Here is a 15,374-nt window from a genome sequence, read left to right as displayed (position 1 = left end):
ATTTAACTTCTATTGTCACATTTTTTATCATTACTTGTTATAGATTAATATACTACATAAGCCTGCTGGGAATCCCTTATGTTACTTCCACAAGTCTACAAACAATTAGATAATCAATGCATAATATCCATTTTCAAATATTTTAGACAGTCAAAAATAAATAAAATAAATAAATTGAATTACAACATTAGTTTTGAAGCAAAAACGTATTTGAATATCAGGTAGTGGATATTTCTTTGCAGAATCATGGGTAATGTAGTTTTCACCTGCTGTTGAACATGTTTATATATAAGTTCCCATCCATTACCCATAGAGTTCACAGTAGCAAGTTATCATTTAAATTAATTCCTCTATGGAGAAAATGAATATGATTTTTACATCCAGAACTCCACTGTTGCACTTATTATCATACATTGGCCATTGGCTATTCTGCTCTCTAGATAACTATTCATATCAGCCAATAAAACCTCCACAGTAGTGCCGAATTATAGTTACAGTTCAAACAAAGCCACAATGTTTGAGAGTAAACAGTGAAGAAACAGAATAAGTAAATATACTTTTGCATCTTTATGTGTACTACTTTATAGAGTGTAAATCCAATGTGCAAATATGATGAAAACCCTTTTGTTCACAACAAAAGTCACTCGTGGGACTCATTTTGTCTAATTTATTCCCATATATGAAAGTGAACCAAATATATACTTCATGCAGTCATCCCAAAACCCCCAGATCTATCATGTGTAACACACAGACACATATTGGGTCACATTGTTCTGTGTGAAGGTAGTGAATGAATGAGCTTTTGATAGCCTGCTGTCCTTCCATGCTGCTCAAATGAAAATGTACTATGCCCCTGTCAACTTTGATCAGTCTCACCACCAAAATAGCATGCACCACTTTTTTTTTTTTTTTTTTAAATGATCACAGACACACACTCTTTCAGTCTCTGCTCGATTCCTTAGTTGCTTGCACAGGCACCGTTTGCCTAACAGCAAAAAAAAAAAAAAAAAAACAATGGAGAAGACTAGAAACCTTGTGAACTAGTTTCTATTTTTTTGTCCTCCATATTGATAGTAAAAAGAAACGTCTCCAAAGACAATATCTCATTGCAATTGTGGTCACAAGTCCTCTATGAAATCTGACCAAACCGCAGGAAGTATTAGAAATCCGATTGATTTTTTTGCACAGTGTAAACAATGTCAACTTGATGACACTAATGGTGCAGAAATGACACTTCACCTTTAAACTGATTATTCTCTCTCGTCTATTGTAAGATAACGTTTTCTTAACATAAACTGGGACATATATGAAGAAGATGCCAGAAAATGATAAAATTTTGTTCCACTGGGCCAGTTGTTGTTTATATTCGGCTAATAATTGTATCGAGGAGAGCTCAGGCTCTGACAGTGCCACTTAGAGAAGAGATTCAATTTATGACACACTTAGCTTGAGCTGCCTTTTCCATTATGTGTGATTAACAGGAAATGGCCCATTGCTCAACTGTTGTGGTCATAACGGGATCATCCACGCCTATACTTGCCTTAACTGGATAGGAACCTTAACTGTACTCACACCATGATAAAGCCTGAAATGTGCTCCACACAGGCATGTTGGAAAAAGCAGGAAGCAGATTTTGGCAGCAGAACGGGGTTTAGCACCACACCACACCAATCAACAGCACAGACTCAACTAAAAAGATCGTAATGGGTCATTGTCATGAAAACAAATGATTCATGTGGATTAGAAACAACATTTCCTTCTGGCAGAAGAAAGGCAGTTTTCAGGGACCAGTAATGGGCCAATAAAAGCAGCAGGTGCAGTGCATCATGGGTAACAGTCTAACTGCCCACAGCAATACACAAAGTCTTTTATACACAAATTAAGAATTCCGCCTGTGGACTGTATCCTCAGCACGACCGTGTCCTCATACGTTGCACAAGAGGCAAAAAAAGCTTTTGCTTATTCTCACTCTTTTATTGGCCTCTCAGTACTCCCACTCATCTGTCTTCATATCCAGGTAATTAAGGATATTCTGGGCGTATTTAACAGCTTGCTTACGGGCAATTTTGGTCCCCTGGTCGCCCTGGGGGTCCACAGCATCAAGAGCCAGTAGTTGTTTGGTTAGTAGCTCTTCCAATACCATGTAGCTCTTGTCAGCCCTCTTGCCGTCAAAGCCCAAAACCTGAGCCTGCAGGTCGCACAGGCTGGCTAAGACACGCCACACAGACGCATGAGACAGAGGCTCGTCTGCTTCAGGGTTACGCCGTCCGAGGGCTTCCCAGAGGTCTAGGAAGGTGATGAGAGCCTGAACTTCCAGCACGGCCCTGCGCCGTGCCTCCCGAATGCAGGGATTTCGCCCTGTGTCCACTTGATCCAGGTGCGTGAGGAGAGCTTGCAGCTCCGTCCCCTGTCCTGAAGCACCGTACCGGAGCACCTCCTCCCGTAGCTCTGAAACACGGCCCCTGATCGCCTCGATTTCACGGATCGAGTCATTCTGCGCTAGATCATACCTGGAGGTACAATGCATTAAATTCAGTAAAATAGGTTACAAATAGAAAAAGTAACTAATAATCCGTTAAAAATAGCTCGATCACATACAAGTGATATGTAAAAAAATAAAAATATATTTAAAAAGATTATATTAAAAAAAAAAAAATTAAAAAAATTATATTGTAAAACAAATGTTACAAAAGATTTCTATTTTAAATAAATGCTTTTCATGTTAACTTTCGTGAATCCTGAAAAATAACAATAATAATAATAATGTTTCCTCAAACATTTGATGCAATGTTTCTTAATCATTGATGTTCAAGAAACGTTTTCATTATGTTGAAATAAACTTGCAGCTTAATATTTTTTGTGGAAACAATGATACCCCAGACTTTTGAACGGTAATGCATGTAAAATTGTAATACTTTTAATAAATAGAAATGAATATTTTCTCGTTTCTAGACTTCTGAAGGATCACTGAAGACTTGAGTTATGCTCAAAATTCAGCTTTGCATCACAGAAATAAAAGGACATTTTAAAATATTAAATTAGAAAACTTAAATTGCCTTAGTAAGCATAAGTGAATTAATTTCCGAAAAAATTTTTTTTGAATTATTCAATACTTTTGTATATGTAAAATTTCATCTTAACATAAAAATGTGAATTTTTATTTAAAAATTGCAACTTTAAATAAGACAAACTGAATGCTGCACAAAAAAACTGCATTTTACTGGATAACTACATACTGTAGTGTTATGTGTGGGTGTGTGTATTTGGTGTTACCTGCGTGTTTCTTCTCCTTCTCCCTCCAGGTCAAGATGTTTTAGCAGACCATTGATCTCCTCCACCACTTGTTTTCTGTAGTTCCTCACTGCAGCATCACTAGACACATCCAGGGCGTCCAGTTCCACCAACAGCTCAGTAAGGATCCTCGCCAGGTGGGCACAGCTATCACGCCCGCTCAGACCCATCAGCAGAGCCACCTCCTGGCACCGGGCTCCACTCAACTACACAACAGGAGCTCATCTCAGATGAGTTTTCTTTATTTTATTTTACTTATTTAAACACGGTTTAAGATGTTTCATAGACGAAATCAGAAAATTCTTTCAAAAATTAGTAAAGAAGTATTTTATGCTCACCAAGTCTCGATTTATTACATTAAAAATACAGTAAAATTGAGAAGAATTATTACCATTTAAAATAACTGAATACATTTAAAAATGTAATGTATTCCTGTGATGGTAAAGCTGAATTTTCAGCAGCATTACTCCAGTCTTATTATATGTCATATGATCCTTCAGATCTTACTCACCCCAAACGTTTGAACAGTAGTATACATTTTGATTTTATTTTCTTAACTTATATTAACACATAACATTTAATAGCCATTTTCTACTCTCTCTCTCTGACCCTTAAAATTAGGTGCTGTACCATCACATCAAATAAGTAACAGTGATTTGCTGGTAATGATGCAGGTTTGTGACTTCTCATAATATATATATATATATTTTTGCAATAGCACGCACCTGGGACATAACTTGATTAATACGCTGCACAGCCTCGTGTGTGTCATCTGACAATGGCAGCGCCAATGTATGAGTGCGTACACGACCCTCCAGTATTTCCTGTACTGCACAGATCCTTGTCAATGCTTTGTAACGGGCCTTTCGGAGAGGAACGCTCCCTCCCGTCTTAACCTGAGCCAGCCGCATGGCCACGTCCTGCACAGCCTCCACCAGCTCCTCACTGATCTCAAAGGCATCTTGAGCCTGGCCCTGTCGGAACGGCCCTACGACCCCTTCATTCAGCAAGCACTGTGCCTCCTGGGTCAGTTCCTCAATGGCCAGCCGAGACGGATGCGTAGCATTACCCTCCAGGTAGCGAAGCAGACCCTCCACCTCTCCTGCCGCACACTTCCGAGCCTGCTGAAGCTCCGGCCGGCCCTCCGTCTCCACCTGGGTTGGGAAACAGTCGTGGTTAAGAAGAATGAACTAAGTGTGAATTCTCTTGAAGCAAAAGGTTTGTTTGGAGTTGATGGCCGGTCCTGACCTGATCGACCTCCAGCAGCAATCGGGTCAGCTCTCGCTCCAGTCGTTTGTACTCTCTGTCGCTCTGCAAGCCACTGTAAGAGCACACCTGTGGGCCCAGGGTGGCAATCTCCCTTTGCACCTCATCTAGCCGTAACAGGGCTGGGTGCTGCCCGGGGTAGGGGCCCTGGGGACGTGAATAACCTGGGAAGGGTCCTGGCATCTGCTGAGTTTGTGGCTGTTGACTGCCATGATCCATCGTCCTCTTCCCACCATCAAAGGGTTTCTTAAACAGGCTGAAAGAGAAGAGAGAGGTGAGCTAGTCAGGATATGGAAATAGTGAGAGGAAGATGTTGGGACATGGTGTCAATACACTGGATGAAAAGTAAAACAGAAGGTTTTACTTTTATGGGTAAACATTTATGGGTAGCTGACATGAAATACTTTGCAGTTTTGATCAATTAATGCAGAATAAAATGATTAATTACCAACCCCGAAAGTTTACATAGAAAAAAAAAATATATACAATTAATGAAGGAATAAATAAGTATAATTATCACAGGCACACAGTGGCCTCAAAATGAATTTGGAGAAAGATGATATTTTGAAGAATGTGGATAACCAAACAGGTTCTGCTCCCCATTGACTTTACATCAAACATTAAGAGTGAAAGAGATAGTTTACCCCAAAATGTTTTATTCTGTTATTAATTACTCATGCACGTTCATGAGAGCACCACGACACATGCGTGTGCCTTCCTCCTTCTTCAGCAGCATCACATGCAGCATCACATGCATGTGTCGTCATACTTTTGTGAACGTGCGATGGAGACTGACACGAAAGAGAAGAAAATCGCTGTATAAAGTTGTTATTTTTGTTTTCTTTGCACACAAAAAAATTATTCTCGAAGCTTCATAACATCATGGTTGAACTACTGAAGTCACATGGACTATTTTAACGATGACAGAAAGCTTTTGAATTTTATAAAAAAATAATTTAATTTGTATTCTGAAGACGAACAAAGGTCTTATGGGTTTGGAAAGACATGAGTGTGAGTATTAATGATAGAATTTTCATTTTTGGCAGAACTATTTATTAAAATTACCCACATTCTTCAAAATATCTAAGCAAGTAAGTCATACAGGTTGGGAATTACATGAGGGTGAGTAAATAATGACAATTTTCATATTTTGGTGAAATATCCATTTAAGATAGGCTTTAAAAAAAAGCATGAATTTCATTGCATCAAATCAAAATAAAACACTGAACCAAAAGACATCAGAAAACCACACGGTGACAAACAAAGGTTTCTTAGTTACTTTAGTGTGTCATTTTTAGTGGATGCCTGTAATGAGAAAAAGATAAAAAAAATTTATTATTTGTTCTGGGATAAAATGTTAACCCTAACCCAGGTAAACATCCATGATGAAAAATACAGGAGAGGTTTTGTATACAGAGGTGATGACTAAGGTTGATTCAGCCAGATGCTTCCAACTACACCAATCACTAACAAAACAATAGCCGAATTATGCATGCCCGAGCAGGAAATGGGAACTGTCTGAATGCATGACATGATCACTAAAACAAACCTCCATTTATTAGGTGGACAAACTTTGTGAACAAACAGTTTCTGAAAATCAGAAGGTTCATATTACTTATAACTTAATCTGTCCATCTGAAATGCAACCATCCGTTGGTTCATGCATACCAAGTCTGACTTTCTGTAATGAATCCATTCATCTGATTTTGACAACAACAGTCAGGTTGTGACAACCCAACTTACTGGAGGGTCTAGGAAAATGTACTTCCTACCTGCCAAAGTCATAACACCATGGGTCCAACTCATTTCCAGAAAAAGATAGTAATCGTGGCTAGCACTTGTTATAAAAAAAAGTGCATCAACCCAAATGCTCCAACAAACCCAAACTGCAGACTATGTTTAAAGAAATTCACTTAGAGAAGAGTGTCCCTAAGTTCAGATGTCCTTCAAGAACACAGTCCATTCAGTCTTACCTCTGCAGATTCAAGGTCCCAGACAATATTTTATTGGCAGCAGACTGCCCTGCTATTCCCCAGGGAAGAGTCTATGATGTCACAGACGGATCATATTCGTGGTCCTTAAAGAGACAGTGACTATAGGGCTCACGAAATACATTTGATAACAGACATGGAAGAGATTGCAGAAGGCTTTAAAACTATTGAGAACTTGCATTTAAATTCTTGGTAGATGCTTTCTGATACATGTAACTAAAAGATCATGGTGCAAGAAGTTAAAGATACAATAACAGCATGTGTGTAATTTATTATTACTGTACTATATAAAAATGCAGTTCTTTTGATCAACATTAGATGCACATTTCCCAAGGGAACAGCAGTGCCTGCAAGGCAGCAAAAGAATAGGGTTAAAGTATAGGTAAATGTAAATTTTAGGCTTTGGATCTGCACCAGAGCCGCTCTGCTATTGTCATTATACTCAACACATCTCGGTTTATGTCAACTGCACACATGAATCAACAAAGTCAATGTGACATGTCTTTATGCAGTGGAGATGAAACCAATTTAATATGTAAATAAATGCAATCATGAAGACAAATTGCAATTTGAATCCAAACTGCAATGGCACCATGAGTTACATTTATATTGATTTATATCAACGTACATCAATGGGGAACGTAAACCTCAGGAGTACAATTTATACAATATTACAGCTGTACACACATTACAAACTGAGGCATAAGTCAAATTATTTTCTGTGGTAATCAAGAGTATGCCACAGATGCTGGTGAAAGAGATTAAACTGCATTTAATCCTGAATATAACTTTAATGCACACTACATTTAAAACGGTGCAGTGAGAATGCAGTCCTTAAATAGGCCTGCCTCCGGATCTGCGATATTAAGCTTGTTCTCTATAGATTTTTTTTCCCTCCAAAAGTACGCCTTGGGTACAGGACGTAGTCACGAAAAAAAAAAACTCACAGCAGTGTCAATAAAAATGATTACAGTAGCCATATACAAGTAAAAATAAGCACCATACTTAGGCCAATCTCACAGAAAAGCATCATACTCCAATCTAACAAAACCAGTTACACATTACTGTCAAGTTCAAAAATATAAAATACATACTCCTTGAATACTCCCAAGAAACACCCAGGTTCAAGAGAACTTATGAACCATTCATCTAGCTTGCAGGATTCCTGGTTCTCACGGTTGAGCAAAACTACAACGCTAATGTGACGTCATGCTGTGATCGTAGGAGGAGAGGGTCAGATAAAGAGGAGTCAGAATATCATCTGTCCAGATTCTCCACCTGCTACCCAGCTTCCGGTCTCCACTCCTCGATCCAGTAATTGAGCCACAGAAGACCTCTTATTATAGGTTGCAACTTCTTGCAAGTAAATATTGGCACAAACACTTTGGACTATGAGGAGACATAGAGCCAACCTGCCATCCATGCCAGAGCTTATCACTGGCAACTGCTAAATACATCACTGCTTCTCTCACCATTCATGGCATTGTGCCACATCAGAGTCAAATAATTATCTTCTAAACCTCAAATTCACATGGCCTGGCTGGGACAATATTTATATGGATGGTCCCCACATTTTGAGCCAAATGAGTAAGCACTATTTCCTAATTATTCTTTTTTTTGCCTTCTGTATCCCCAATAACACTGTCAATAAGCCTCGAGAACCACTTCACGGACTACAAAACAAACACCTTATGTCACTTATAGCACAACAATATTATCTTACCAACACATTATTTAACACCCATGGAAATCGGCTTGTGAAGAATAGACTTACAGTCTTCACAATGGCACAAACTGTATAAGGTCTTGGATCATGTCATTTTCACAACTTTCAAAACTGTTTTATGAAGCTTTTGTCAACAAAAAGGTTGAAAGTTTGAGGTTGATAAGACACTTAGTCAGCTGAACAATTTGTATGTTGTTAAGCAACTGTCCTTCTATCCTTGTTTGCCTTATTTTAAAATAATATTAGAGGAAAAAGTCACAGTATCTCTGTACATGGAGGCTGAATCCAATGTCTCATCATCATCAATATAATCGTAAAGCAGGCCTATTTTCATTTTATTTTTTTAAAGGTTTTTAAAATTAAAGAAATGTCCGTTAACTTAATGGACAATGTCCTGGTAGAACAAGATTGTTATCTTTATTAATCTAAAAATGAGCAAAGTTATATTCTATTACAGTTAAATCAAACTTCAGCATCAGCACTAAACGGGAAGGAGTGGAGATTCTGGAACGGTCCACAGCAGCTCTGATGCTGATGGCAGAGAAAAACTGTCTTCTGGAGGATGAATGCAACACACGTCTCTTCATCATCATCATCATCATCATGCCTTCATGAAGAGTCTCACAGCTGAACCCTGATACACGAACAAGGAACATAACATGCACCCCCAGAATGTTTTTTTTTCAGTGGCTGAACCTTAAATTACTACATTTGCTCGTCCCCCAGTACTGAATATGTGGCTACTTCCGTGACATGAACTATAAAATCAATAAGGCAGAGTTAGAATATAACACAAACCTGAACATGCCTCACCAAGACAGATGCTTCCTGCAATCTGACAGCGCTGTGCCTGGATTAACATGAATGAAACCATCGCAGAAGGACATTTTTATTGCTTCTTAACACCAGCCAACCCTATCCGACACAATCCGAGCATATCTCAGCACCTCCTCCTAAAATGCGCAGCACATTTCTCACCTTTTCAACGCGCCGAGAACGTTCGCGCACATGTCTGGCGGGCTCCGTTTCCATCAGACACGCTACTGAAATGTTTTGCGCGGTGCAACACTCCTGTAATGTCTGGATCGTGGACTTGCAGTGGCACTGGCAGGGAGTGAGACTGGCGTTTAGAGCAGCAGCATCACATCGGTATGGACTGCATTCCTGCCCCTCCCCTTCCCTCCCACTATAAGCGCTAGTGATTCATCTCAGTGACTCTTTTGAATCAGTTCACTCAGTGACTCCTCATGCAGTGACATCTTTGCGTCGGTAGGTGGCGACAAGTGAATGTGATTTTGTTATGATTGTGCCGCTTACTCTTAGAAAACATCACCTGCAAGGTATACACACCTTGTTAATGAAAACTACTCGGACACACTGTAAACATTTCATACAAGAATTTTAAATTGTACAGACCTTGTGTTTAGAAAATATTTGACGGGGTTTTGTTTTCATCTTCCCTCAATGTAGGGTTATTCAATTATTAATATAGGGTTATTCAAATCTTGCCCTGGAGGGCCAGTGCACTGCAGAGTTTAGCTCCAACCCTGATCAAACACACCTGAGCCTGTTAATCAATGTCTTTGGGATCATTAAAAATCACAGGTAGGTGGGTTTGATCAGGGTTGGAGCTAAACTCCCTCCAGGGCAAGATTTGAATAACCCTGATGTAATACCTAACAAAGAAGTGTTCTTATCGCAATGCTGCTTTGTCCACAGAGGTTACAGAAAACCACTCTAATTCTGCTGTTTCTACAGCTCCACCTGCTGTCAGAGAGTGGATTTACAGAGTTACATCTACATTCAGCCTGTGTGTAGTATTTGTTTGGCCAAAATAAATGGACAGAATTAGCATAACCTGATATAAATTTTGACTGGTTGATGAGACAAGCGTATGTGGATTCTACACATTTGGATAAGGTATCTATAATTATGTATGGTGCAGATAAAATCCATATAATCATTTATTAATCAATTATGTTGGCTTTACCCTTTTCTTTATTTAAAGGCTGCAATGTGAGGTTTAGCATTTTATGTAACTTTTCAAAGGTTTAGTTAAACATTTCATACATGCTATTAGATAAATGCTGTCTTTTAAAATCCGGACATCATCCGGACAACATATCCAGCAGATTTTAACAATACAGTGACAATACTGGTAACCATGATAATAAAGGTAGATTTTATAGATAGATTTTATTTGTGCCAGGCATCCTTTACGGACACCCTTTACAAAAATATGAAAATGTGCATTAGTAAAATGAAAGATAACACCATTTTATTTAGATCCTCCAAAACTGACATAAATTGCTCATAGCATTCATAAACTCAACAGAATCGTGTGGGATTGGTTATAATGCACAACGCCGTAAAAAAAAACGTGTAAATAGAAATGTGATGCAACATTAGCAGATCCAAATTTATAGCTGTGCCGTGGATTCAGTTTTCTTATAGAATTAAAAAGACTATTAAAACTAAATCATTATATTTATTGTACCAGAATTATATTAGTCTCTATAATGATCAATATATTTATTCTAATAAATAAATGAAAAAAAAAAAGTTTATGTAGGTTAACAATAATTCACTTAAGACTCAAAAACAGCGACTCGTTCACACACGAAGCCCCACTCTGGGGAGACCATTCCTCACATCAGGAGGGATCCCTCACACTGTCCAAGGTTTTTAACATGACCACATTTACCCGTTCAGTGAATAACCCCGTCTCTCCGGCACCCGAGGCGTGTGTTATCGGTGCAGCACGGGGTGCACTGCCTCACCTCTCTTCATAGTTTGGATAAACACATAGAGGCGATGACGTCAAAAGCGAACTCCCTTCCACAACACTAAGTGGTTTCGTCTTTTCTGCGCGACGACGTCAACGAATCTGCTATAAACGTAACACAAACGACGTGAAATGATCCGCCTGCTCCTGCTGTCCCGTCCGTTTAAATTACGCAAACACACGGGTCATCTCTCGTTAAGAGCTCAGCAGTGCGAGGTGAGGGGGTGCTTGAATGAACCACATCATTATACGATTACTTTTCTTATTAAACAGGAGTTATATCAGGCTGTCCATCCTACCTGCACATCCAGCGGACAGCCATCGGTGCGTCTGTGTGTTTACAGATTAAAACAACGCCATTATGTTTACACCCAACGGTTGTACATGTCTAATGACGGAAACCAGCTGGCCAAGCGAGAACCAACGAGTTACGAGGGGTTTGAATTCATTAAACACCAATAACGCGTCCCAAAATAACACCTGTCCAAAAATGTAAGATGTTTGGGATCTCTGTGCGGCCTGAAGGATAATACATTACATTACAATCAGTCATTTAGCAGACGCTTTTATCCAAAGCGACTTACAAATGGGGACAATGGAAGAAATCAAGACCAACAAAAGAGCAATGATACTCAAGTGATATAACAAGTCTCGGTTAGCTTAAACACAGTACACTTAGCAAGGGCTTTTAAATAATATAATAAATAAAAAGAAAACAATTGAAAAAGAATAGAGCAAGCTAGTGTTAGGTCTTTTTTTATAATTGTATAATAAATTAAAAGAAAATAGAATACAAAAAGATTAGAAAGGTAGTTAGATTTTTAAATGTTTTTTAAGAAACCTCTTATGCGCACTAAGGCTTAATTTATTTGGCCAAAATACATTAAAACAGCAATATTTTTGCAATTTTACAAAGTTTTTAATTTATTCCTGTGATGGCAAAGCTGTATTTTCAGCATCATCACCCAGTCTTCAGTGTCACATGATCCTTCAGAAATCATTCTCATTTGATGATTTGCGGTGATATATTGTTTTACAGTGATACGTCACAGTAATGCATAGAAGGGATAGTCACAAAAACGTTTCGTAACTCATGGTATGTTTTGGTCGTCCAGTTTTATTAAATCACAAGTACTGGAAGCAGAACGCGTCAATGTTACATAAATCTTTATTTTTGTTTTCTAAATATAGTTTACATAAAACTCAATGCACTCGTTACAGGACGCGATATGTCACGTTTATTATTATTATTATTATTTTCTCAGTAAACAATAATATATATCCGAGGTGAAGGACTTTTGTTGTAAAAATGTCCTGAAGGGTCATGCTGTAACGGAGCCCAGTGGAAAAAGTGTACTTATATATCATTGGTCAAGGTCAATGACTCCTCAAAGATGAATGTAAAAAAGGCAGTTATTTAATAATTAGGTCCCTGTGGTGTCAAGGTCATGTCAAGCGAGCAGAGAGTTGTCGTTCAGCCCCAATATGTTATATGCCCCAATTAAATGTAATTATTATTGCACATGCAATGCACATTGAAATGCACATATTTGCCTTTTCTTTTAAGTTTCTTAATGAGTATTGAAATTTAATCATTTATATATCATAATCAGTTTAATTGCAACCAGATTTATAATTTTGTTTTTTGTTTTTGAAAATTTCTTATGCTGCCTTGTTAAAATCTTTTCATTGCAGAGGACTAGATTCAGTCCAAAAGCAACATCAGAATATGACTGGATTGGTACAGCAGACAGACTGTCAAACCTGAGGCCGGTCTTATACCACATTCCAGAGAAAGAGGCACCCCTGGAAAGGAAGTTGAGGCATCTGAGACAGGAGACTGAAGACTGGAGCCACGAGCTCTGGACTTACCAGAACTTCACATTTAGCAAGGTGTGAACCACAGTTGTATGGTGCGACACAGTTTGATGCGGGAAACACATTTAACAGGTTGAGAAATCCTCCATGAAGTTTTTTCTTTACCATTATCACCACTAGAGGGTAGTTTTGTGCTGTAAATGTTTATTTCCTTAGCCATATATGCTTATTACTTTTGCTGTAAATACATACATAATGGACTTTTTGACCCTGGACTGCGAAAAAAGCAACCTCATAGCAATGGCAAAAGGGTTGTCAGAAAGAGATGATGATGGTGAGCTGTCTAAATAGGAACATTAACTACAGTACTGTATATGTATCATACTAAACTGGCAAAGATATAACCAAGAGTACATGTTTAAGGATCAGTCACTAAAGAACTCATATGGATCGACCTGATAATTGAATCATAAAGTTGTTGAGGAAATGCCTTGTTGTGTATAATGTGTCATTTCCTACTTTTCCAGGAAGGAAAAGGACTTTAAGCAGAGAGGAAATGGCAGTATTCTACAAACACTTTTTTGACAAAAACATTACAAGGCATGCCAGTTATAACAGGTGAGATAAATACACGAATACCTATTATTATATAATATGTTGTATATAATCTTTTACATTCCCTCTGATTGATAATTCATGCTTCTTTAAGAAGTAAAAGACTGTTTATTTGTTCATCTCTCAGTCATCACTGTATTACACTGCATTACATGCTTTGCCCCCATAATAAAAACTAACTTTGATCATTAAGCATTTAAAAATCATCTTATTAAAACAAGCTTGTTATCTGAATCAGCTGTGTTAAATAAGAGAGACATGCAAAATATGCAGAGCGGTAATGTACTCTTCCATTAATTCCCCGTTATTCATTTCTTACAAATGTTTTTGTTATTCAGGGAATGGTTTCGAAGGAATTTCACCATTACACTTCTGATGGTGAGAGTAGCTCTACACAACACATGGAGGACACTGACTGGACAGACCAAGGCAACTGGATGAGAGAAAGGCAAAACTACATGAAATGCAAATAAAGACTGTAAATCAATCACGACTCTCTATGGTGCTGTCTCTGTGTGGAAGTGAAAGCATTTAAGATTAGAGCAAAGATTGCAACAAAATCTGGAACTCTTGTGAAATACTAAAGATGCTTGTCTGCCTGTGTTTGTAAATATGAGAGTGTAATGCAGTTCATCAGGCTAGATTTTCCATTCTCAATTTTCAGTAGAGCGAAGCAGTACATTTTTACAATTTCAATCTTCTAACTAAGCTCAAAACCTGATAATTAACAGACATTGCTTTAGCTACACAGGTGGAGTGGAAAGATGCACTGATGTGTAGAGGCCTATAGAAAGCTACAGGCATGTCTTAAAGTGATAGCTCCCCCCATCCGAAAATTTTATAGTCATTTACTCACCCTCCAAAACTTTATGATGACTTTCTTTTGTGGAACATAAAATAAGATATTTTGAGAAATACAGGTTTGGAATGACGTGAGGGTGATTAAATTATGACATTCGGTTTTGTTTTTTTCATTTTCATTTTTGATGAACTATGTATCTTTAAATAAGTTTTTAAAACTGACCATTACACAAAAAAGAAATTTTATTTTTGAAGTTAAAACACTGATGAAGTAAAAGACTCGCTGTGATTCAAAAATGGTTTTGGAAAATGTTTGGTGAGACAAAAAAGGATTACATTTAATTTTGCTAAATTATTTGCTACTTTGTCAATGCAGTTTATCACAGCCAAATAATAAATATCAAGGACCATACAATCCATGAATTGTCATATCGAGGTGCAAAAATACAGTTTAAGAAATAGGCTAATAATTCACAAAACTGTGAAATAAAGGGAAGAGATTTCTTAACTTCTCAAAGATGAAGTGGAGTGATTACCAAATGCTTTGAGCTCTTTTATTGCCACAGAAGAAATACATAAACTGCTAGCCAATTGATCTCATAATCGTGAGATTAATCGATATCAGCTCCTTGTGCCTAATATTTAGTAAAGCAGCTTGCCATAAATAAAATGGAAAGTTGTCAAATCCTTTATGAAATATACAAAAGAAAAGCACAAGGTTCAACAAACAAAAATGATATTGAGGCTAATAATAGCTTGAGTAATGTGACAATACTATTATCAATATTGCGTACATAAACGAAAATCATTTTGTATTAAAAACGTGGCATGATGGTTTTGATTAATGTCGAAATTTATAGCATTTGCCAAATCAAAGCAATCATGCCACATTGCATTATATTTACTATGTATACATTTGCAAACTAAAATGTTAAATGAGCAGAAACAATCCGTGCAGCTAATATTACTAGTTAAGAGAGTAGAGTATTCTCACATTTCTACTCAGAATCAGAGAGCAGACTGTCAAACAATAGCGCTCTCCTTCAGTCCTGGGATGACATCATGAGGAGGAGGAGGAGGA

At 37.8% G+C, this 15,374-nt stretch overlaps 1 protein-coding gene and 1 long non-coding RNA gene across 4 annotated transcripts; one reads left to right on the top strand and one right to left on the bottom strand.

Annotated features, from left to right (window-relative positions):
- Positions 1–1,678: 1,678 nt before the first annotated feature.
- Positions 1,679–11,465, bottom strand: LOC132110894 (BAG family molecular chaperone regulator 5-like). 3 transcript variants are annotated; one of them, XM_059517964.1, is made up of 5 exons: positions 11,359–11,465; positions 4,540–4,813; positions 4,017–4,445; positions 3,274–3,497; positions 1,679–2,510 (listed from the first exon to the last, which is right to left on the bottom strand). In XM_059517964.1, the coding sequence occupies exons 1-5, from the start codon at positions 11,379–11,381 to the stop codon at positions 1,985–1,987; spliced, it is 1,476 nt and encodes a 491-aa protein (XP_059373947.1). In that variant the 5' UTR covers positions 11,382–11,465; the 3' UTR covers positions 1,679–1,984. The 3 variants fall into 3 exon arrangements, with proteins under 3 accessions (XP_059373947.1, XP_059373946.1, XP_059373948.1); XM_059517963.1 differs by lacking the exon at positions 11,359–11,465 and adding an exon at positions 9,253–9,440; XM_059517965.1 differs by lacking the exon at positions 11,359–11,465 and adding an exon at positions 6,531–6,553.
- Positions 11,466–13,179: 1,714 nt separating this feature from the next.
- LOC132110895 (uncharacterized) lies at positions 13,180–13,985 on the top strand. The gene is made up of 3 exons (XR_009424692.1): positions 13,180–13,211; positions 13,405–13,495; positions 13,831–13,985. It is a non-coding gene; the product is annotated as an uncharacterized LOC132110895 (long non-coding RNA).
- The last annotated feature ends 1,389 nt before the right edge of the window (positions 13,986–15,374 follow it).

The sequence above is a fragment of the Carassius carassius genome, chromosome 30 (genome assembly GCF_963082965.1).
Source record: "Carassius carassius chromosome 30, fCarCar2.1, whole genome shotgun sequence".
NCBI classification, from domain to species: domain Eukaryota; kingdom Metazoa; phylum Chordata; class Actinopteri; order Cypriniformes; family Cyprinidae; genus Carassius; species Carassius carassius.
Note: the sequence above shows the minus strand (reverse complement) of the source record. Positions and strands in the feature narration are given on the sequence as shown.